A 25902-nucleotide genomic window follows, 5' to 3' on the forward strand; every position below is an offset into this window, starting at 1 on the left:
AAAATGAGCTTATGAGTACATACATACATAGATGCTCCCAAAGCAATTAAAAATACACATTATGACGTACATAGTTTTAAAAGTCTTGATTTTATGGATTCTTTAATAATGTCCAGTAAATTTACTTTACACCAAATTTGAATATCAACGCATTTCTTTAACTCCACTTTTTCAATAACTTAAACTGATTAGGACGTCATTTCTTTAAACTTTTTTTGACTGGCATTTATAGGCTAATAACTTTCATTTGATTTTTATCATAATTCTTAAGCTATGACACCCCTAACAATAGTTCCATTGTCAAAATGACATTTAATTTCTACTGGTAATCTAAATTTTTGTATGTAAACAAGCTAAGAAGCACAACCTGATACAATAGCCAATTGAAATATGTATACTTTATTATAACATGTAATTTCATAAATGTGTATGTAGATTGAAAAGCCCAATATTTTTACTGTAGCCAATAGAGGATAGTTAGGGGAATTTATTTATGCAAATGACATTATTGTGCATACTTCATTTCCCGATGTAACCTCCTAAAATCATGAAACCCTTCTTCTTGACACTTCATGAAACAATTGATTTTGTAAGCAGCTGCGGATACAGGTGCAAATATGGAAACACCAACAGTGAAATTTGCCATGAATACATCATTTGTCTTAGCCAGAATTCAAGCGTGGATATTCAGATTGCTGCTCAGACACCATACCATTTTGAATGCACATTCAAAATGGTTTGGTGTTTAGCTGGTGAGCATACCTGACTGGCAATCAGAATGTCCAAGGCCAAATGCCTGCTAAGCCAAATATGTTTTCATGTAAAATCTCACCCTTGCTGTATGCTTGCTTAAATCAGGATGGGCTAGAATTTTCTGCTCAATATGAACAATGACATCTCAAACTTTGGTCCACTTTGATCTTAACATTATGACAATAACATGCTCAAAAGTTAGAATTTTAGTTAACTCGAGACTTGAAATCACCGTTAAGGATGTTGTAAAGAAGGCTTAATGTATTTTTACTGACATGGTAAAATTGAAGTTGTCACAATTTCTTCTTATCAATTTTATTTTTAAAAAAGTTGACATGAAAAGAAAGATTATCAAAGTTCACTTGCATTCTATTCCACCGCACAAAAACAGTTTGGCACAAGAATGCTATCGTGAATTCATAAAGACCCTATATATATAAATATTCTATCACAATAGTAACATGAATGTTCCACTTCAGATAAAAATTCAGTTCCAAAACCACCGTTTGTGGCATGGTGAACATAATGAGACAGATAGGCACACTCGAGGGTCTTTCATCGGCACATCTGAACCAGAGGAAAAATGCACTAGAACTGAAAGCTCAAAGAGTCTTCAAACATCTGTTCAGAAGGATTCAACATCGTTGATGATGTGCTAGGAACATGTACAGCACTCGGTTCAGAGTTTTGCCCACTAGTCGCTGGGGCAAAGTCTTCGTCACTGTCACTGTCACTCTCCGGATTCAAAGGAGCCTTTCCCAATATCACGCGAACACGATCGGGCAAATTCTCAGCACTGGAAAGTTGCAAATAAATGGCCTCTGCCTTGGTGAGGGTGTCCTCCAGGTGTATGTGGAGAGAGAGGTCATTGATGTGCTGAGGGAAAAAAAAACACGCAAGTATGTCAAAGCAGGCAATGGAGCTATGAATTAGCATCAGGGAGGGGGTTGCCTGGGAGGTATGCGGGTCATTTATACTGATAAGTAAGATCCCAATCATATGGTCTAATGATGAGGGAGAGTCAGCACAAATAATTGGAAAACAGAAAAACCAAACTTTCACTTTTTCCTTAAAATGTTCGTAATTGACTTAACATGTTGCGTACCGGGGTGTTTAAATTCCTAGGAATTCTGGGTGGAGGTGTTGAGATTGGAAATATGTGCCTATTAGGGCGCAATGCCTTTGGTTTAAACATGGTTAAAAAGCTAATGTTTAGAATATAACTTTACCCAATCAAACGTTATGATGCATCAATTCATTATGAATAACGAACAACAACTGAATACGTATTGTGCACTTTAAAATTGCTTAGATTGACGCGCCTAAATGACGAGAATCTTCGTCATCCATCCGGAACGTTTGGGAAACAAATGACGAGAATTCTAGCCATCCGTACGCAACATTGTTAAAGAAAACAAATTATTATCTATGCACCTAATCTGATATTTGAGATTGGTTCAAGGACACATTGAGAGCTTGCTTGAATCCAGTGAAGATCTTACCCAGTGAGAAATGAGTTATCGAATCGCCGTCGATTTGACGTCGAAGTAGTCATCGATAAAACGTCGAAGCCAACACATCGATCGATGTCTATATGATCCGAAAATCGACGTTTATGTCGACGTGATACCGTCTGCTTACCTGCGATTCCTAATAATAATTACGGAAATATACATCTTTTCGGCTAATAAAGAGCATCTATTGCTGCCCCAACGACGGATTTCACTCGAGCACGCATTGTCTAAACAAATGAAGGCTGAAATAATTAGACTGTTTCAAATTTATTATGGTGAATTGTAATCTCAAGTCCTTCGTATTTATCTTCAATAATAATCAGAAACCCTTGAGAAAAAATGTGAGATGCTGATATCTATGACGCGAGGCTGAAGGTATCGAAACGAAACACCGAAAGCAACCGACACAGGTTTCCCACGGTTCAACCGGCTTATCAGATCGACAGAGTCCAAAAATTAGTGGAGACTGCCTTCAAGCTTCAACGTCATGCACTTCCGGTAAAGTTACAGAATGAAAAGGAATCAAAGATTGTTCTCCGAGATTAAGACTAATGTGATTGAATTAATAAAATACAGTGGAACCTCGTTAAAGCGAGTACGGGCTATAGCGACACCCCCGCTATTACGAGAGATAGCCGATGCACCGTCAATTGACCCTATAATAAGTGTGTTAAAAAATTCGTTTTTACGAGACCCTTTCGGTGTTGGCTCTCGCCATAGCGAGGGTTTCACCGCCGGAAGACTTTCATCAAGACTCCTTAACCTCTGTGATTGCTAGCGATCTGTTAGAAATGAAGTTAATGGAGTGCTCAGTCTCAAATTTATGTGGTAAACTGTCGTTCGATAAATATGTATAATGATTGACGAAACAATGCTTTGCATGATTTTTAATCAGTGCGGCGCTTATAAATTGTTTGAATAGTTAGTCGTTATTTGAGTAAGGACATTTAGTGATGCAAAGAAACATCGCCTTTCGTCTGGATTTATGCTTACGTTTATCGGATAGATGTTTATCTATCGCCGCACCACTCCTGTACCTGTATATCTGTTTGCAACAGGCATATTGGCTATTATTTGCTCCACCTCCGGTAAAGCGACAATTCGCTATAGCGAGTGTTTATTAGTGCACCGTGGGGTGTTGTTATATCGAGGTTTCACTGTAATTATTTAATTTTAGCATTATTATTTGTGTCACATATATTTCAATAGTCTCACCGTTAATTTTAAGACTTTGTCACAACATCACTTTGTCCCCCCTCAGCCAATCAACACGCTGACCCCGCTGACCAATGAGAATAACACGTCGAAAAATCGTCGATTGAACAAATAAAATCAACATCGACTACATATCCATCTATAGTCGTCGAATCGACGAAGATTCGACGTAGATTCGATGATCCATTTCTCACTGGGTTATTTGTGGTGATGATGTGAATGGGCTCTTTCAGGCGGAGTGAGCACTGAGAGCTCTCACTCACCAGTGCATAGCATATTCTCAGCCCCCCAGAATGGAAAAGGTTAGTGAGGGCTATTTTAAGGGCTTTCAAATCATCCTGCAATACAGTAATGGCCACCTGGAGCTTATATGTGTTTGTTTTTTTGTTGCATCCAATTTTATTCACATACATAAGTCTTTATATAGATCGCAGAAAACATGGAAGGAGGGAGAAACTCGTGAACAGATAATATGTGTACAGATGTTGTACAGAATTTGTTGTATAGAATTTAAATATTGTTTCCGATGATGCAAATGGGTTGCAACTGCTGCGGGACTTGTATTCGAGAATCCAGACAAGCAATACACCAACTACTGGCCGAATTAGGAAGTAGAGCTCCGACGATACCTAAAGAAACCACGTTGACAAATCATTCGCAGTTCTGGGAATTAACTGACTTTTCTAATTATAATTTTGGTATTAAGCCATCATAACGTCGCAAGTAATACATTTTAAGCATTCATATTCATGTAAAATGCCTTAATCTTAACTGCTATTTGTCGTTTCCCGTGGGAATTGAAATACCTCCTCAAAGCCAAGAAAACCTTCTTACATATTTTCTACTTTAATTATCTCAGTGGCTCGACGACTCATCCCATTGCACCTATGTTATCATCACAACAATATCCTCGATCCATCAGCCATATTGGCAAATTACGTCACTGCTTTCAGCGCCACTATCAGTGATTTGAGTCTCGAATATGTGATCACGGAGCGTGGTCGCGCACTTCGAGGCTTGGAAAACAGGAACACGGTGCTCCCGTGAATGCAGCTAGTACACGATCGCTTCCGTTTTACGAAGGGGATTCTAACAGAAATAATAAGCCCAGTGTATCCTAGCATTAATGCAGTAATTCTGATGATTTTGCATCCAATTTTATTTTTTTATCAAGATCGCCGAAAAAATTGAGTGCGAGTGAATATCATGCACCTATATATTAGTTGCATAATCTGCAACCCGGGATAAACCGCAGCCGGGTAATCGGGAATCTGCTGTATATGATAATATTCATGTACCATCTTTTACTACATAATAAGTGAGAATTGGAATCCAAGATTGATGCTAAACAGTTCATTAGCAGCAATGACAAACATTGAACTTTTAAAAAGAGAATTCACGTCTTTACAAAAAATGTGCTCTATTCTTCAAGACGTCATTCCTTACATTGCTGCTAAGGTTGGACTGTCCCAGCTAAGAGCAAAGCTTGAAATTACAAGACATCAATCACCAACCAGAGAAAGACATTTCTACAATGTAACCTCTCCAACAAATATTAGGAGTCAATGTTAAAACATTTATCAGAATCCATGCATTTTATACATTCAGTAGAGCATTACCTTTAAAATTTCATTGAATCCATACTCATTGCTCAACAATGTGTCTCGTTCAGATTCCAGAATTGCCAAACAAATGAAGAGATGAAAATTTGGCCCAGGTAAATCTGTCCAAAGGACCTGAAATTTGAAAGCAATTACGACTGTAAAGAACATAATTGATGGATATATTGTGGAAAATAATAAATACCACTGAAGGTAATAAACTGTAATCACCAAAGTAACATGAAGAGCATAGAATAAAATAATGACAAATAGTACGGTAGTCACTCCCAGAAAGCCATAAACAAATATAAAATACAACAGCAGAAAAAAGGATATCATTCCTCAGTTTAGCCAACTATAGAACATACCTCCCAAAGAGTCATGATGTCTTGGTAAGAAAACTCTCTTTTGAAAAGAATCAAGAGCCAACGAAAGCAGAAAAATAAATTGTCAGCCTCTTTTTTTTCCAAATAATCAGCCATCTCAGGATCAACAATTCTTATCAAAAGGTTTAGATTACTAAGCTGCTGACTCATTCCTATTTGGTCCTTGGCAAAGTTTTTGCTCTAGAAATTGTAAAAAAAATTAAATAAACCATTAACACAATTAAAAATCACTTCATTACCATGATATCACGAGCATGTGGGCAAATTCACATCCATTAGTTGCACTGTAAGCTCAGTATAATGATACTCATAATTCTCAGAAAATCACTTTCTATAACGGGTGATCATTATATCCTAAGGTGAAGGATAAAGCTCCTCAAATCCCTTATTCACCTTCGTCAACCGCTTTTCTTTCATATTGCTGCTACATCATAGATGAATTGGGTCTGTGTTTGCATTGAATGCCATATGGGTAAGGGATACCAACATAACTTACTTTTTTAAAATGTGCGCCAATATGTTAAGTTAAAGCAGTTCCAAAGGGTGCATTGGTTTTCGACTACCAAACATCTGCTCAAAAAATAGGCCTCAATGGCAAACACATACTCCTCACTGTTTCAATGCATGATGGAGACTGATCTTTGGGAGAATAAAACTTTATAGCCATACCTCTCATACGAGACCACAAGTGCTCCTCTACAACACCAACCGACTGAATGACGTGCACTTTAAAAAAAGACATTGTGTTGCCGGAATCCTAACCCGTGCTATGCTGGCAACAGTATTGAAAAATTTGTTATCTAAGACATCTGTGGCTACATGTTGCATGACGTTCAGAGACGTGACCACGGATTGATCTCATTGAGGATTGGAAAGATGTGACAAAAGAAACCATATTCCAGATAGTCACATAGCACAAAGTTGCACTAGAGGCAGTCATAACAAGATTTAAAGATAGGCCTTTTCATAGTACACTGCCAATCACTCATCTTAATGCAACTCTTGCTATATACCTATGTATCACTAAAATGAACTTCCACTGTATGTACCAAAAGAAATAGTATGATGTGATAAGCTTCCCTAAAATATCCAAGGATGCAACAAAAATTTACTACTCCGGAGGAATTTAGAATCTCTGAAATGTAATAGAGTTTCTTAGAATGACAGTGTATGGCCACCTGCAATGAGAACCCAATTACTTTATACCCCTAAACACTAGAAGAAAAAGGACTTTGACAATAGACCAATGCTAATAGTTAATGGACTTAGTTCTTCGATCTATAGCAGTCTCTTACCAATACGAACAACGTTATTACAAATTATTACAAACCTCAGTCCTGGTGGTTATAAAATGAACTTTATTATGAAGTTCCACAAGTAAGCAATGGCATTTAGATGGATATACCCTATGCTACCGCATAATCATTGCGCAACGCTTAAGTTCTCCTTGTGCAAAGAGCCAAAGAATGCTAATTATTGTTCTTTCTTCAGTAGGAGCATCCACGTAATATCATATGCGTATTAAGCTTAATTCACGTGGAATCATGATGACCCACTCATTACTGAACGTAAACTGGCTGTATGATAAGTCCTCTTCTGATAAACATTCGACTTTCAGAGATTTGATAATTTGAAAAATTCAAGCGTGCACAAAATTTCACATTTGGCACCTAAGGAGTTGACTGATGCGACGCGGTGTTTCGTAGAGGATCTTTTGGCACAGACTGAACAAAGTATCAATTAATCCATTGTGAAGTCACGAAATGCTCAGCGTTTTTTCAGCTCCAGCTGCGTCGCATGCGCACCTTGATCAGTGTGTCAAATTCATGAGTTAAAGCAAAATTGTAATGAAGTGTTGCATTCTGCAGGATAACCACACTTTTCGATGCCTTGCTTAGGTTAATAAAGTCATGAACAAGGTCTCAGAACGCATCTTGTTCGCATATCGAGGATTTACTGTATTTGTTCACAATTTTATCGCGTACATCATACACATGACTTTGAAGCTATTCTGCAGCATGACTATAAGTACGGGAGATTGAAGAGACAAGTAATTTTGGAAGGTATATTTTTTTGCAATGATTCCTAAAAGAAACACTCTCATGAAGGTCATTATTACAAACCCCTGATTTTATGATCCTGTGAACTTCGTAATAACAAGAGTTTTCTGTATAATTAAAGGCACCCTATGAAAGCCTCTGCTACTGCACACAAAACTACACGTATTCAAGTTTATTTTTTTAAGTTGATGAAAAAAATTACATCAACAACAGTCAAAACACAATTGAATATACATACCACTTTGTTCATAAATCCAACAAAACACCAAAATGCATCTTCTTCTTTTTCCATTAGGTAGAGAATAGGACTCAGCAAATCGCTCATTCCCTGCACATACCCAAGATCAAAATTGTACATAACATAGGTCATTAATATGTTGTACAATATCTTCAAATTAGGGTTATCATTCCCTTCAAAATATGGTATTGTTCGATCGGTCCGATTAACATCTTTTTCTGAAATGAAGAAAAGTATCCATATTAGATAATCGTCTTTGATGGCTTGATAATATTAAACCACAGGGAGATAAAATTTTGATACCAATTATACTCTTCTTTTTGTGGAATTGAGAAAACCGAGATTCTTGACCCGCAGACATGCTTGACCACTGTAACTTCATGCGTGCATACTCCTCCAACTTCTGCTTTCTCACAGCCTGCCATTCTTCGGACGTTTTATCGCATGGCATGTAGTCCAAGAGTACCTTCCAAACGTCATAGCGCAGAGTGAGTGATAAACCCTAAAAGCAAGGAAATGGGAATCAATGCATGTTTGAATATGCTTGCCTTCTAAAGAAAAAAAATTAATCATTCCTGAAAATCAAATAAAGAGCTGAAAAAAAGGTATTTTTAAAATTGAAATGTTTGCTAACATGGTATTTTTGATGTACCGCTGTTCCAGAAGGAAACACCATAAATGCATCCCTAATAATACACCGCTTAAACAAATAATTATTATGATAAAAGTTTTGGATTACACACACAATCTAGCATAAAAATAAGCACACAAACTTTGCCTTTTATTATGATTAAATTTCTTTTGGCTCAAATTAGAGTAATATTATTAATTTAACGACAACTTAGCAGCTAGGCTTTCTGCCACTGCCTTGCATTTATATAATGATTACTGTGTTGTACATCAAATCTAATATCATAAGCTTTCCCCTTAATAGTGACCATCACTCCCATCACACGAGATGCAAGCATGACATACATTACACTACTACAAGGACAAACTTAAACAAACTGGGCCCGAGGGAAATGGGGGTACGACTATATAATAAACTCCCGGCTGATGTAAAAGATATTAAAAAATTTAATGCATTTAAAATGCAATTAAAAAGGTTCCTTCTTTCAGGTTCATATTACTCTTTGGAGGAATACTTACATGAGTAAAGGGCTTGATGGAATATTATACAATGTGATTTTTTTCCTTCTTTGTTATGAGTGATTATTATATGTGATATTTATGTACACTGATTTTATGCTTTGTGAAGTAACTTATGTTTTTGATGGGCGTGCCTTATACCTTGACAAATGTACCTTGGTCCTTTGGGCAAATAAAACATATAATTATTATTATTATTATAGCAACTTTACGGCTTAATAATTAATTAAAAAGTTAGTTCAGGCAAACTACAGTCTGAGTCGGCATAAAATTACCCATTCACTATTCATCTTGTGTACTCACTCCACGGAATATCTTTTCTTTGAGGTCTGGCAAATTGATGATCCTTCCATTCTCGTCTAAATGCCTTGCCCACTCTTCTGTCGTCAGGGGAGGTCCTCGTTTGACCTCAGGTCTCGGAGGCAGAGTGAACACGGGCCCTGAAGTTATAACTTCATACTCTTCATCAGGAGCTGTAACAGCCGGGGGAATGTTATCCATCTGGAAGTATTGCTTTATCACTTCCTCCACAGTTTCTTCAGGGTTTAATATATTACTCTGATGTACTAAAGGAAAATAAAACAAAATAAAGCTTGGCTTACAAAAAAATTAAAATGAAAGATGACTACATCATTGAATATATTTTTCACCAAAGAAGCATTCACATTATTCATAATGCAATAGGCAGAAAAAATGGAAAATTAATGAATGCATACACAGTAGACAGAAATACAAGGGCAGTCAATGCAACAGAAAGGAAAGCATCAGAAGCTTTTGAAAACTGTCTTCACAGGATCAAATTGAATTTCAGGAAATTCTATCAAATAAAAAATCATGCGTCATTTAAGCAGAAGAGTGCAAAATTTCACTTCCCCACACTCAGGCATCCATCATGCCATCAGGGAATTCCAGAATCCAGATATGTAAGATGGTAACTATCAGCTGACTTCAGGAGTAGGATACCGAACTGGTACCCTGGGAAACCACATGGTGAAAAAACCAGCATCATTCGGAATTTTATAATTTCTTTGGTCGTTTCTCTTGTACTACATTTTAATGACATCATGAGTAATCTTTTCAATGCATTCATATTTATACAAGAGGTCTCTTGGTTGCCATTCATTGCTACACTCCATCATTTTCTGTGAGGATGGTATAGGTTTAAGGCATATATATAAATCCATAAAATAACATTTCTATTTTTAAATCATGACTAGTGATACTTGAAAATTTCAAATGCAAAATTGATTCGATACTCATAAATAAATGCCACATAGGCATGAGGACTGGACCTTTATGATACTTAAACCGCAAATTTGCCTTTTTGCAGAAGCAATCTCATAAATTTAGTGCCGAGCACTGTTTAAATGCTCTGCCGACACCTACTGCTTATTGGCTGGGACTCAAACTAGACCATTGTGGGCAAGCTACACCGCCACCACCAGTCCATTTTCGCACGTGCCACCACGAACTCGTAAGCATGAAATCGGCGACAGTTGCCGCAAGAGAGGAATGCTTCCCTTTCTTCCTGGGAATGGTGTTTTATCAAACTATGACCTTGACTATGGTTATTAAAACGCTACCAAAGATTGTTAGTAATATATATCTAACGATAATGACACTATGTTTTGCCTTTCTGTCATTTGCATTTGACATAGAATCAGGTTCCTTCATGATATCATCTCGCAGAGCATCCTCTTTGGCTATTTATTCTGCATAGTCATAAAAAAAACCACTCCTGGTAAGTACGTAGTTACATTTTACCCGATCCCCGCCGCATTTGCCACTGCAGCTGGGTCAGAAGAGGATCAGAAACCCCTACGGACAAAAATATTGTTGGAACCCATGTCAACTTGTACACGCCAATTGGAGAACGCATCACCCTGTTCCTCCATCACCTGACTTGCGATGTTGGCATTCACACAAGGCAGAGCTCACTGTCTTACAATTTTAGAATAGTGTTGTGGTGAAGAGTGATAGTAGGGAAACTTAGGCAGAGCAAGGCAGTGACCGATTTTAGATATGTAGATATGGAACAGATTCGGCGGTTTTGGGTGGCAGTTGGCACCGCGTGAAACGAGACAGAGTGATTGTTCAGTTCTCACCTCAAATATGGAGATCTCGCACGAGACTTGCGGGAGTACTGCCGTGAGACATTGGCAGTGGCATACCCAGGAATAGGGTGGTTTCCTTTTATTTTTTATTGCCAAAATCGAAAGATTATTACTCCTGGAGTGTGTATTTCAAGCTTTTAGATTTTTAAATGACGATATCTATTTTTCGAGATTATATGAAAAGTGAATGTTGAAATGAAAAATGCACGATTGTTAGAAACAATGAATTTTTACAATTCTAAATAATTAGTTAAGCCATGTCTACGTGTGTAATAAGGAATAATGTCTGCTGACCATTCATAACATTTCTATGTAGCCAAAATTACAATCATGTGAAAAAAAATCATTTAACTGAACTACAAGCAAAGTATTGTATTTCAAAGGGCCAAATTGTCCACTCATAACTTAAGGGTTTTTAGAAATTCCCGTAATAAAATATTTTTACTCAGTTCACTGTAAACTTTAAAACAAAATATCATACAAAATTAAACAACGGAAAGTTTTTTGACTAAGGTTTCTTTAGATAATGAGGCTTTTGGTGATAAACTTCATAAAAAGTTGCTTTAAAAGATCAAAATGCTAGAGCAATCTTACAGACTTACATACAACATTCGCCACTTTGGAAAATATAGTCATTGTCTTCTCATAAGGTGCCAATATTCCCCATTTTGAGGAGCCACCGTCGTCAATAGCAGGTAGATTTAGGTCAGCAAATGATTTCGTCAACTTCTGCATACTCTTCGCACAGTAAAGATTTGGCTCCCTATCAGATCTGTAAAAGAATGGATAACTGCTTAGTTTATTTTGATGGGAAGCAAGCTCTATCTTCCTTCCACTTATGGAGTTAAGAAATCTAGTCCAATTTGACTACCACAAATCCAATTCCATCACTAAACCAGCATTATTTTCGCTAGCGTAATTTCCACACAAATCTCCTTCTACATTTTGTTCGTCTTGTCAACTCAATCAGCTGTCCAAATAATACAAGAAGGAAAGGGTATAATAGTAATGGAGAGATTCATTAATAATTGAGTGAGGAAAGTTGAGGTCAAATTACATTCAGCGGCAGGCAGGGGTGGATTTAGTGGAGGGAAGAGGGGACGTGCCCCCACCCAAAAATCAAAGATTGTTGATTCGGCCCCATTATCATTACTGCCATTTTGTTATATGTTACGGAGTCTGGAGATGAAAAGTGTTTTTCGTTCAGAGATTTTTGTATGTTGTCATTAATCCCAAATATGAGAGGTCCTTAGAAAACTTCACTGGTATTGACTCTTGTTTTTTATGCTGACACGAATTTTGGATACAGATTCCTTGACTGCTGAGAAGAAACAAAAGTAACCACTAAAATGCAATGGCTTTAGGAACAAAATTATAAAGAAACAAGCAAAAATAGGGGGCCGACAAAGTACAGCCCTGGGAAAGACTGATAATATGTAATGACAACCTGAAGGCTGAAGAATTATGCGCCATGATATCTTTCATCGCTGGGACTTCAGAGAAAATCTCCAGAATTCTAGAGTGACAGTTCATATCAGTGGCGCAGCAAGGGGGGGTTTTCGGAGATAAAACCCCCCAGAACCGAGAGAAATTTTTAAATTTTAATCCATTTTACTTAATAGGGTAGTTTCCTTCATCAAAGAAAACGAAAGGCATTGATTGCAATTCGCTACCCACCATTAGTGTATTCATAATATACAAATTATTTTGTTTTAGAAATACCGGGTTAGACGAATGGCAATGGTCCATTTTTATCCTCATTTGAAAAGGGCCAGATTGGCGCCCATGCGATGCCACTCCGCGTGACGTCACAGGGACCTAGTTTCTATACGAGGAGATAGGAGTTATACGTCGTCTGAGGTTACCATTGCATGCATGAGGAGCAGAGCTCTGGGAAACATGTCTTAACAATCACTTATTAAAACTGGCTAAGGTCGGAAAGTTTTCCTCGTTTGATAAGTTATTAATAATCCTTATTTAAGCCAAGCGCTACCAGCCAGCAGGGTACTAGGCTAGCCGCTAGCAGCCTGCGTCGTATCAGAGCTAAGCCTCGCCTCAAGGTCACCTCGCAGGGCGGGAGGGGGAACCAGAAATACGTCACGCGGAGAGACTTCCCGACATTCATACTTAAGCGTCGCGTTTTTGCACGCTTAAAAATTTTCACTTTTCATTCTATCGCGAAAAATAGATATCGTCATTTAAAAATCTAAAAGCGTGAAATACGTACTCCAGGAGTAATAATCTTTCGATTTAGGCAATAAAAAAATAATAGGAAACCACCCTATTGGATAAATATTACTCTTACATTAGTGCAAGGATTAATAAAATACCCCTCAGAAAGCCGTAAAATTCATCATTTTTAACCATTTACATTGAAAAAATTTCTGGGGGCGTGCACCCGCACCACCCATATTCCACACCCCCCAGTATTAGTTGTTCCTAAAACCCCCCTCCCCTTATTCCCTAGCTGTGCGCACGGTTCATGTGATAGGTTTTCAGGGACCAAAAGAGTGATCGCTAGACCCATCATTTTCTAAGTCACATGGCCATTCCCAGCATACCTTTTTCCATCGCTTATTCCATAATTTTGCATATTTACAACTGTCATTCAATTATAAGCCAAGTGTGGTATTAAAATCACTGATAGTGGGTGAGCGTTCTGATTGGCTGCAAGACTCTACTACTGTCGGCGTCAAAATGATGTGCCACTGTACTTTGCAAATTTATATCTGGACTTCGGTGCATGCCATAATAATGAATAATACGTCATTTTAAAGGAAATTTTATTCCCAATAAACATTTATTTTTTCTTTTAAGAAAAATTCAAAAATGTAGACACGCCGTTTTGTCAACTTCATGAACTTCGTAACTCAACCTATTGAAAACTACTACGTCTACAATGTTAATCTTCCATAATAAGTTGCAAACATTAATGTAGACTAATGAAATACCTTTTGTGTATTTTTAGAATACATATTTTGTCGTAAAATAACGAAATTGTTTTAACTCTATGTAGTCCAAGAGTTTACTTCTAAAGAAAAAATAAAATTGATAGAAACACTTTTTAATTTATTTGCAATTTTTGCTATAGGACAAAAAAAATGCAGCTAAATTTTTTCTCTTTAGCTTTGATGCTCAAAATAGGGGTGTGTCTCTTACACGTGTGCGGCTCTTTAGGCCGTTTTACATGGTACACGGAATTGTGCAATCTGACGTACGAGCAAAGACACAATCAAAATTGCATCATCTAAAGTGGTGAATTGCTAGATCATATGTGAGAATGAGTGGATGCGTGACGGCAAAATAGCCCCTGTTCTAATTTCGTTCGTGCATTCGCTCAATGTCATTTTAGAAATAAATGCAGCTCTAACCTGCGCAATTTCGTGCCTCGTGTAAAACGGCCTTTACAAGTGCTTATATGGTATCATTACTATTATAATAATTTTTTCAGAGTGCAATAATCCTTGAATAGAGGAATCGCTCACAAGATTATAAAATATGACGAACCTCACAAGCCTGAGGACTAGCTGAGATGTGGTCACTCACTCAGGAGGAGTCACATCATCAAATCATCTCCAAAAGGGTAGGAGCAGTCAATTTCCCTCCACAAATAGCTTGAGAAGTAGGCGGGAGATCAAAAAATTGAAAAAATATGGGTCTCGGCAATGAAAAAAAAAATTTTTACCGCAGGTAGGTATTACATCACCTAATGCTGATAAATGCACAATGTTACTGATCATCCTTGGATGATTTAAAGAATATTTTTTTAATAGAAAAAGATTAAAAGTAATCTGCCAGAATCCATCAGTAAATTGGCATACTAGGAGATACCAAAGTCACTGGTTTAGTGATAATAAACTGATACAATTTTCATCGAAATAATTCACACATTAATGCTATCACAATGCTCTGACAACTTACCAAACATTATATTTACTTTGCATCAATAGCTAGGAATAAGGCAACATTTACTGAACTACCTCTAATATTGCCACTTCATTGAAATTTGAAGACACAAAGAAGAGATTTTACACACTACATATTTCCATTCCCACAGAGAAACAAGCAGTCGTAATTTTTTTTAGCCATAACCTATACTGCAGCAGTAATTGTAGGTAGCCACTAAAACATGAAATGCAACGCAATACAGCATCACAATGAGTCAACTTTAACCATTATTTCCACAAAACAGGTACTTATTCAAAAGCAGAATAAAAATAAAGAAGTCAAAATACTGTAGAGGAATATTAACATATTCACAGCCGCCTCGGTTATATTGACTTAAACACATACTTCAACTTCACGCCGTTTTGGTCAGAATGGCCAAAGAGATAGTCACATTTTTGGGCTCTCATAGCACGCCATTGGTCACAGCTACTTTGGCGCTGCATATTTGATGTGACCAACACGACGTGAGTAGCCAAGTGAGCACTAAAACTCAAATGGAAACGTTCCAAGAAGTAAAGCGAGAGAAAAAAGAATAACGCTTTGGCACTATGGGTTAATCCGTCTAAAAATTCGTGGCAGGACTGTGTGTTAAACTGTGCCGTACCTGTCAAAAAATATGTATTCTCGCAATGCAGAGATGAATTTGTCAGCGTTGTCATTTTGGAATAACAATGGGCTGGGACGGCTGCCATCTTTCAGAGTCAGCGTCAATTCATGGCTGTTATTTTTAATCTTATAGGACTTTAGATCTGTGATGTCTATTTTGATTGGTCTTATCTTAGCCATGGACGCTGCACCTTCTGCCCCATCTGAAATGAGAGGTAACATTTAGTTCAAGAGTGAAATGAGAGTTACTCACTCAGACACAAAATTACAATTCACCATCATCATTATTATTATCATTACTCCTCAACAAATAAAGAGATTTATCATCATCCAATAATTTCCACTTGGATATTAAATCTTCGAGTTGAACTTTTGAAATTTTTTCAGGCTTGACGAAGTGGAAATGCAATAAATCAATGATAAAATATAATCAACAAATGGTAATTTCCACACTTTAACATTTAACTCCACTACTGACTATGGTTTCGACTATATATATAAATAATGTAAAGGAACTTCTTCTTGCCCTGGGGTGGGCACACAAAAAAAAAACTTAGAAATTGACAGAAAAACGAAAAATAAAATAAAAGTGAGGAACTTACGGGGATAGGTTGTTTTTACAAATTTTCGATGGGACGCAGCCCATCTTTCTCAAGTGAGGAGAGGAGGGAAAGTGAGGAAAGGACATAAGGAAGGGTGCAAGGCAGAGGGCAAAGATGGAGGGTGGAAAAATGGTGGACGGGGATTGGTGGTGTTCTTTCTAATGGGCGCGGTTGATTCCTGGTCCAGAAAACGCACGGAAAGCCCATATGCATGCCTGTTCCAAGTCCTTCAGCTCTAGGGGGGTGGTAGACGAGGGGAGGGAGGCCAATATTCCCACTTTATAGCAATGGTCAAACAGAGCTTTGCGGGAGGAAGCATGAACGGCGACTGGAAGGGAGGCAGAAACAGAAGAAACACTATTGCAAGAAGAGCGATGCCCGTTCATACGTATGCACAGGGGAGTGGATAGGCCGATATAAAAAGCCGGGCATTTCTGGCACAACAGTATATATACAATGTTTTTTGTTGTGCAAGAAATTTCCGACACAGAGGGGAGAGGGAAGGCAAGGAATTGATCGGGAAGGGGTTCGGTGATGAGGATGTGACAAGTTTTGCATCTTGCACGGTTGCAGGGCGAGGGCTGGGGTTTAATAGGGGTATTTTGTTTGGATAGCGGTTTTGTTATTTTTAAAATGCTGGCCAGATTTGGTGGTCTTTTAAAGACGAGGGAAGGGCATCGCGGGAAAAATCTGGAAGTGGTTGTGTTGTCTGAGAGGATGGGGAAAAGGTCTTTTAGGGTCCTACGTAGTACGTCCACGCCCGGAAAAAAGGTCGTGCACAGGGAGAGAAAATGCGACGAATTGTCCCCGCCTAATTGTATATAATATAATATATACTTGAGCCAAGGTATGAGGAGGGGGTACTACAAGGGTGGTTTTCTTTCAACCTCTGATAGCTCAGCAAAAACACCATATAAGCGACAGGCGGGTACTGCTTGGATAGGGCAAATGCATGTCCTCCGCACCACTTGTTAATACCATTTAACCATAGTTTAAGTTTAGAAGTTAGTGATTCAACCTGAAGGTTGGTTTGGAAAGGTGAGGGTAGAGTTAATTCCAAACTATTCCAATGTAATATGAATTTCACATATTCACTAAACGGGGTGGGCATTTGCTTTCCTTGGCTACCTTGCACTTCGATGATTTTGCTCAGGAGTGTCCAAAGGCTTCACCAGCAGCTCGATTCTATAAATGTCATATCTATGCTCCGCATGCTTCGAACCACAGTGGAGTTTTGACGCCTCTAACCGTCAAAGACGTTCGAGCGATCCTGCAAGCCTGCGTCGTGAGATGTTTGACGGATTGCGAACGATCACTTCAGTTTCTTATGTTGGTAGCTGTGCGGATGCGAGGAACGAATCAGAATCTCCGACACAAACTTACTTCAGCGGCCAACTGCAACTTCAGTTACCATAGAGGAACATACACAATGCCATGGAAGATTCACTCCCTAAGGAGATAAGACTTCTTTACTCAAATTTGAGAAAAGTCTTTTCTTTTAAAAGTACCTATTAATGATAATTTACAGTTGCTTTATTAGTTTATGGCTATTAACTTTATATTACCTCTTTTATATGTTGTCAAGTGCTGCGCATCAAAGCCAGTTATCACGTAGCAGGTTCGTAATTGCACAACTAGGACAAATTTTCTCATAATCTGAACCAAATGCTTAATCGGAATAAGAACAAGTGTTATTTTATTACCTCATATGGTTCATTCTCGTATGCATTTGAGCTGTTCTCATCATTTCAGTACACAATTTTAAATGCGCTGTCGTGCATATGTCAGATTGTGCCAGCACATGCCACTATTCACGATTTATACTGGTGAAAATGTTTTAGTGCGAATACGAGTTGATTATTAATAGTTTCTGCTATAAGACGAGATGTTTACATTAGTATTTCTATAATGTCAACAGAAAAAAGAATCATGTTGGCCGTGTTACTGAACGGCAGCAATAATGCATGGAAGAGATGGAATGGATGATTGTGTTTACCTAAACGTACTAAAGCATGCCCCGGCAAGCTACTTGAATGTCTACAAATTAATCGTGGTGAAAGCTCAGTGACAATATCCATCGCCTATCCCCGAGATACGTGGGACAAAACTCTTTAATCCTCTTCCCGCATCTCGAAGGGATTGTTGATATCGCGTATCTGCAGCCGAAGTATGTGCATCTGTTGCCTCCGTTGACATTGATGCTCATGCAACAGTACCCGAACTATGTAAAGAGCCTCCATTCTCCTTCATAGAAACGAATCGAAGGCTTGAAGTTACGAAATAAATATTGAATAAATCTGTTAACATTCAATACCCCACAATACTTTTACCATTGGTTCTACTCCAAATTATAATGAACATTAAGTTGTGAGTATTTGACTTGTACATTCTAGTAGATGCATAAATATAAGATAATTGTCAACAGGGACGCAGACTTATGAAAAATATTGGGGGGGCCCAAACCGGGGATCATTCCCCGGTTAATTTTATAAGTAGTGAGTTTTAAGTGTTTTGAGCATTTAAGAAGAGTCATATGATAAACATTAGACCCCTGATAATACGAATATCGATATCTGGACACTCCGGGGAAAATCGGCAAGCCTGACACATTTTTTCCTCTCACCCATAACGAATTTTTGAGGGGGCTCGGGCCCCCTCAAACCCCATGGAGTCGGCACCACTGATTGTCAAACCCTCAGCGCAAGGTTCTCACCAACTTCAATCGCAATAAAGGCGAATCAATTCAAATAGTACGTGGATGTAAGTTTAACTTTACGCATTTCTTTTATTTGTTTTTAATACATATTATTTATGGGAAGTGACAATATAAAATAGCCACCATCGTAATTAATGAATAATGTGCTATTAATTAATTATCAATCATAGTGTAAATTCATAATGAAAAATTTGAGCGTATTGCCACGACGAAGCTACCACGGGCCCTCTTGGCCGTGAATACTTCCACGGACGCGGCAGTCAGAGTAACATCAGTTAAAAGTTTCAGAATCGCTCCAGCGTCAAAGCCGTCAATGAATTGACAAAATCCGCTTGTGACGGCCGTATCACATTTACAGAATAGAGCTGCAGGGATAAATTAAAATTGTATTGTTGGTTAAGCTGGTGAAATAAGAACTTTGGATAGCCACCTTAAAGCTTATATAACATCTTTTCAAATTTCCCAGAAATTATGGGGGAGTGGCCAACCCACCTTCCCCATCTAATTCCACCATTTTATGAGTTGAATATCACATACTTCATATATAATTTCCATTATCGTGGACCTAGCAACAAGCATTTTAGCTTGCACGATTTACATACTTAATCAAGTGTCTTACACCAAATGATGATGCAATACAAGAACTAAATGCATATGAATCGCAAATCTTAACCAGAAGTGAATTCCAGAAAACTCATTAGTGAATTATCTCACGGCTGCAGCTCAAAAATCATGAATGTTTCAAAAAACGGCATTAATATTAAACCCAAAAACGGTCAAATACTATCTAGTTTCACGAAAAATACATTTGCTTTTAACTGTAGTAGCACCTCGCTATCTTTAAAAATTTACGTCTTCTGTAAGCAAAATATATAGTATATATTACCAGGCTAAATAACAAACATTGCATTTATTTCTAAACAATATCAACTTAATGCATTACCAGCTGCACTTCGAGGTTGTTCTTTGATCGTAGTGACCATCGCCCATCCTTCCTGGGGCTCTACAGATAGGGGTTTCTCTTCCGTCTGTATCCATTCTATGAACATCCCATAGGACTGAAAGTCATTAATTACCGTGAATTAAATTACAGCATTAGCAACAAGAATTAATGACAGGAAATGAAAATTATATAGTAGATAGATTAGGTCTACCATTCCTACATTAAATAAATTTACTAAAAAGTATTCTTTCAACTGAATAATTAACGGATCACGAAGTAATTAAACAAATGACCCATTATCATTACTCACGTATTTCTTCAAATAAAGAGTCCCAGAACAATAAGAATCGTCGTCCCTATTCTGATTTAGATCCCGAATAATCACACCATGGTGACTATATTGGACCTATTTAATAGGAGAAAATGACAAAGTAATGATAGCATCCTATTGCACAATATCTTTCCATCACAGTAAATTGAATATTAGTAAACAAACCTCTCCATCCCCGGTCAATTCTTCCATCGATGAATCCATTACTCCATGAATGATTCACCGTCAGAAGATGGAAACAATCACAAGGAAAACAACTGTCGAACGGTCCCACAAAAATATTACGCCTTCACTTTCACGCACTCCCAACCCCTCTGAATGATAACAGAAACAGCTGAGTTGGTGCGCCATAAACTGGTAACAAAAACAAAGCGGCGTAGCATACTTTCAGGAGAACAACATTGGTATTCTTGAATGCCACACTAATAATAATCCGTAAAGTTGGCTACATGCTTCGCGGGAAAACTAAAAGCGAAATGTGCGCATGTGTTCACGCAAGTCTATCTATGTAATTTTCCGTTGAATTAACACACAAATTCACGAAAGAGATGCCAATAATGATATTTATTATATTCGTAGGAAATACAAGTAACGCCAGAGGTGATATTTAGAAATATGTGTACTTAGTTCATCATGAGGCCTCTTATCATCTTAGGCCATCATGAGGCACTTGATTCTATTTTAATACATGAGTTACATTAATTTATTTCAATAGATAATAAACCTTTTCATTGACATTTTTCAACTACGTCGTTTGAAAAGTCCAAAAAATTCCACTAAACCATATAGGATTTTTTAAAGTTAAACCACACCCAGTGAGAAATGGGTGGTGGAATCCATGTGGAACCCACGTGGAGAATTAACGTGGATACCACGTGTTTTTGGTCGTGGAATCAACGTGGAACCCACGTGGAAATTTGGTGGAAAAATTAAAACAGCAGTAGGTGCTGTCCTAAAACCATTAAAACCTCAACCACTCTATATCTAAACCTTCTATATATGTGTCTACGATTTTTCATGTGCTCTCATGGCTGCCTTCCCACGAATTATATAAAAATAGCATGTGCGATACATTTTCACATAACTAGCGTGGTTTCAGGATGATAAATGACGCAATGTCACCAGAGAGTTAAGTCCCACAAATTAGAAATTCTGTTTAACATTTTATGATAATCACCACAAATCCACTTGAAATCAACGTGGATTCCACGTGGGTCCAACCACTCAATTTCCACCACCACCAAATATCCACCACTCAACGTGGATTCCACGTGGGTTCCACCACCCATTTCTCACTGGGCAGGGAATGACTCATCCCATCCAGCACAGCAGAAAAAATTAAGGGAAAAAATGAGGAAAATATATCACTAGAGAAATTATATGGTAAGAATTTCCCTATCTTTTCGGTTCACAGAGAGTCTACAAATTCACTTAAGATTTGCGCTGAATGCAGTGAATTTAGCGCTTAGCGCTGAATGCAAAAGATGCAGTGAATTTGCTTTTAAATTATATTCAGAGGTCTCACGTGGTAGGGAAGTGACATGATTGCTATTTTTGTTCCACCATTCAAAAAACTATAAACTCCAAGCTGAAAGCACTCACTGGTTTGAAGTCAACACACACTGGAAAGTATAGAATTACTCGTACAAGTTGAAGAGTGGAACTGATGCTATCGTGTACCGCTTAGATATAACCAACTGCAGAAGATGAAACATGACCATATGACTGCACCACAAAATTTTTTGTCAAAAGAGAAAGCAACTTACCCACTCATTTCATATTGAAAATATAGTACCAGATAAGTAGATGAATTCCAATTGTTAGTGGGAAGAAACAAAATATCCTGAGAAAACATCCCTGTGTCAGTGACTTACAAGAGATATAGTATAAACCTCATTAATTGTAACCTGATATCCTGTTTTCGGCAAAAAATGCCGTATCAACTTCTGCGAAGCTCAGCAGTAAGGATATCGAGTTTTTCCAGAATGCTAGGTCTCCGCTGTATATTTCCAACAACATATATTCTTATCCTGCTCTGAGTGCTTAAATAATGTCATAAAACTGTGGCATCTGATCTCATTCAATTTTTAATTACATGCACATTACTAATATTTCAATTGAATAAAGATATAATACCAAATGCTGAAGGTCATTGACACCTTTTGGGCTAATAGATGACTCATGCAGCAGTTGACCTCGAGAAACAGGGAACTTTGAAGCAGGTAGGCTGAAAAAGGTCATTGGGGGAGTAAGAGGGAGGAGTGAAACACGTTTCTATTATTCTTGAGTAACTTGACACTGTAAATCCTCACCATGGATTCAATTCACTCATATAGAGCTATCAAATATTTAATTATATCCTAGGATTATTTAAGAATATCCAAATTTAGTATAACAGCTAGTGCTTTACATGGTGGAACTTTTGCCATAGAGAAGAATTTAGGGAAGAATAGAAAATTTTTGAGGAGATTTTAAAAATACATACATTCCCACAGCAGTAAATATACTCCTTTTAGGGGTAATATTCCATCAGCATTGAGTCATCTCTGGTCCAAAGGATTGGTTCTGGTTCCCAAAGAAATGAGACAATATACAACCTAATTCAGGGCTACTTTCATCAGCTAACTACAGGGGCGGATCCAGGATATTTTTCTGGGGGGGGGGGGGAGCAAGGGTCTGACACGAGTCAGTGCCTGAGGAGTTTGGTTGGCATAGATTACAGTGGTGTGTGCATACTTTATGAGGTTTCTCATGGTTTTATGTCATCATCATAAGTGAACAATCCTAAGATTGGTTTTTACGCAGCTCTTTCCATTCCACTCTCCTGTCCGCTAGCCTTTTATTAGTGACTTTTTTCTTCTCTTTCACATCCTTTATAACCTGTCCTACAGTCCAGCCGCCTAGATTTGTCCAATGACAGGCAGAAGAGTTTAGATCAGGGTAGAAGGCGAGGTCCCCAGGTCAGAAAGGGAAACGCCCACTTCACATGTTAGTGGTGCAGCGAGGGGGGGGTTTTGGGGGATAAACCCCCCCCCCAGAGCTCATAGAAATTTTTAAGTTAAATCTATTTTTCTTAATTGGATTAATATTGCTTATAGAATAGTGTGAAGATTAATAAAATATCCCTCAGAAGGCCGTAAAAATCACCATTTTAAACCATTTATCTTAAATTTTTTCCAGCGGAGGGCCTCCGCACCTCCCGCTTACCCTGGTAGGTATGCAATACCCCAAGCCCCCCAGTATTAGTTGCACCTGAAACCCCCCTAACCTTAATTCCTAGCTGTGCCCCTGTCACATGTAAACAAAAGGCTTTTGTGAAGAAAGGACCCAGAAGTGACAACGAGCTTGTACGATCTACGGAAGAATCCTTCGTTTTGGTGATTTGAAGAAAGAGCTTGTTTTGGTGGCTCAGGCTAATTTTGGTGGTTCATGTGCATGTCACTATGTTGTATGACTCGGCAGAAGGGTGGGATGAGTTTGGGGAACAGCGATTGGCTGAAAATAGGGCGGTTTCCTATTATTTTTTTTATTGCCTAAATCAAAAGATTATGACTACTGGAGTACGAATTTCACACTTTTAGATTTTTAAATGACGATATCTATTTTTTGCGATTAAACGAAAAGTGAAAAATTTCAAGCACGCAAAAACGCGACGGCTAAGTAGGAATGATGGAAAAAAGTCCATGTGACGTATTTCTGGTTCCCCCTGCCGCCTTGTGAGGTGACCTTGAGGCGAGACTTTGAGCGCTGTTACAACGCAGGCTGCTAGCAGGTAGCTGAGTACCCTGCTAGTTGGTAGCACTTGGCTTAAATAACGATTATTATTCCCCTATCAAACAAAGGAAATTTTCCGAACTTTGGTATTTTTAATGTGTGATTATTAAGAGATGTTCCCCTGAGCTCTGTGCCTCATGCATGCATTAGTAATCTCAGACGATGTAAAACTCCTATTTACTCATATAGAAACTAGGTCCCTGTGACGTCACGTGGAGCGGAATCGCATCGGCGCTAATCTGGCCTTTTTCAAATGAAGTTAAAATTGACCGTTGCCATTCGTCTAAACTGGAATTTCTAAAACCAAATAATTTGTATAGAATGAATACACTAATGGTGGGTAAGGAATCGCAATCATTGCATTTCGTTTTCTTTGATGAAGGAAACTACCCTATTGTGCCGGCTCAGGATTCTCCACTCCTCCTTTTGCACTGTCATCAGACAACTCTCGCTGGCCAGACTGTAAGTAACTCATTCAGGGCCGTCCCTTGCCCTTCTAAGATAATTTTCATCAGGCCCTCATGCCTCAAAATGTGATCAACTATGTTGCCCTGTCTTCTTGTCAAGGTTTTAGGAGGCTTTCTCTATTCTCTCGCTCTTCTTAGCATTTCTTCATTACTTACTTCATCCATTCATTTCACCTTTGTTATTCTTTGGTAACACCACTGATGGAGTGCTTTCACACTCTTCACTTCTCTACCCCTGTCAACGGCCAAGCCTAACTCCCATAATAGCATTGATAAATTGTTTCCTCACTGGTATTTTCTAGGGATGGTCGGATCGGATACTCCGGATCCAAATATCCGCGGATATTGCCCTTCATCGGATACATCAGATCCAAAGTCGCGAAAGACATCGGATCTGGATCCGAAATTGTAAATAATAGCTTCAGTGAATGCAACGCCCCATAAGGGTGGAAAGAGTTCCGATTCTATCTTCGAATGCGCCGTCGCATGCGATTCTTGTCCTACTCAGGTACCGTTTTGTTTGAAAGCTCTCGCAGAGGTTATGTAGGAGAATTTCAGCCGTGGAAAATAAAAATAGCAAAATACGACTGGCACATAGTGTGACTCTTCCCTAGAGATTGAACAATCATCGAGGGAATCTCAGCGTCAGGAATTTGAAAATGCATTCGGATCCGAAAATATGCGATCCAAAAGATCCGGCTCCGAAAATCAAGGATCTGATCCGAATACGGATCTGAAAAAAATCCTGGATCCGTCCATCCCTAGTATTTTCAGCTTCATTTTCAGTATTCATAGCATATATGTATTGATAAAATTTGCTCAGAATTATTCACTAAAACATGATCAAAATAATTTTAATGCATTTGTTACAAAATATTTGCACTTTGCATTATTATTGGGATGTCTATATTTTAAATGAGAGCTATATAGTAAATTCCTATATTTATCGCAAAAGTTCAAGACTAAAAATTTTCCAGTGTATTAGCCTTAACTTGACCGAAACTCTGTACATAATTAACAGGCCCAGCCCAGCTCCCATATTAGCATTGATGAATTGTTGCCTCACTTGTATTTTCAGCTTCATTTTCAGTACCTATTCATTGTATATATGTATTGATAAAATTTATTCAAAATTATTCACTAAAACATGATCAAAATAATTTTAATGCATTTGTTACAAAATATTTGCACTTTGCGTTATTAGTAGGATGTCTATATTTTAAATGTGAGCTCTATAGTAAATTCCTAAATTTTTCTCAATAGTTCAAGACTAAAAATTTTCCAGTGTATTTGCCTTAACTTGACCGAAACTCTGTAATTAACAGGTTTGTCCCGTTCAAGAAATGACTGTGGGAGATGCAGCTGTTGTCACGGGGGAAACGACCACCCCTAAGGTCCGTCATCGTTCTGAGAGGAGGGCAAGCTGGGAAATATGGGCACGCCAATGGGGCAGTGAAAGGGAAGAGAGTTGAAGAGGTGTTGAAC

The 25902-nt window shown here is 38.1% G+C and overlaps 1 protein-coding gene across 2 annotated transcripts; it reads right to left on the reverse strand.

Annotated features, from left to right (window-relative positions):
* Window positions 1-1052: 1052 nt before the first annotated feature.
* On the reverse strand, window positions 1053-20523 carry LOC124166629 (TBC1 domain family member 17). 2 transcript variants are annotated; one of them, XM_046544248.1, is made up of 11 exons: window positions 20342-20523; window positions 20156-20251; window positions 19846-19960; window positions 15583-15787; window positions 11633-11802; window positions 9220-9389; window positions 8071-8269; window positions 7768-7985; window positions 5452-5649; window positions 5102-5218; window positions 1053-1629 (listed from the first exon to the last, which is right to left on the reverse strand). In XM_046544248.1, exons 1-11 carry the CDS (start codon window positions 20378-20380, stop codon window positions 1342-1344), a joined length of 1815 nt encoding a protein of 604 aa, XP_046400204.1. In that variant the 5' UTR covers window positions 20381-20523; the 3' UTR covers window positions 1053-1341. The 2 variants fall into 2 exon arrangements, with proteins under 2 accessions (XP_046400204.1, XP_046400203.1); XM_046544247.1 differs by having other exon boundaries at window positions 9220-9482.
* Window positions 20524-25902: the final 5379 nt, after the last annotated feature.

The sequence above is a fragment of the Ischnura elegans genome, chromosome 10, assembly GCF_921293095.1.
Source record: "Ischnura elegans chromosome 10, ioIscEleg1.1, whole genome shotgun sequence".
In the NCBI taxonomy this organism is placed as follows: domain Eukaryota; kingdom Metazoa; phylum Arthropoda; class Insecta; order Odonata; family Coenagrionidae; genus Ischnura; species Ischnura elegans.

What these genes read in the sequence shown, in the direction of transcription:
- LOC124166629 (XM_046544247.1), bottom strand. Translation starts at nt 20,380, where the DNA reads ATGGATTCATCGATGGAAGAATTGACCGGGGATGGAGAG. An exon ending in CTCTTTATTTGAAGAAATAC is followed by an intron (nt 19,961 to 20,155) that starts GTGAGTAATGAT and finishes AATGACTTTCAG; the next exon opens with TCCTATGGGATGTTCATAGA. An exon ending in ACATCATGACTCTTTGGGAG is followed by an intron (nt 5,219 to 5,451) that starts GTATGTTCTATA and finishes TTCAAATTTCAG; the next exon opens with GTCCTTTGGACAGATTTACC.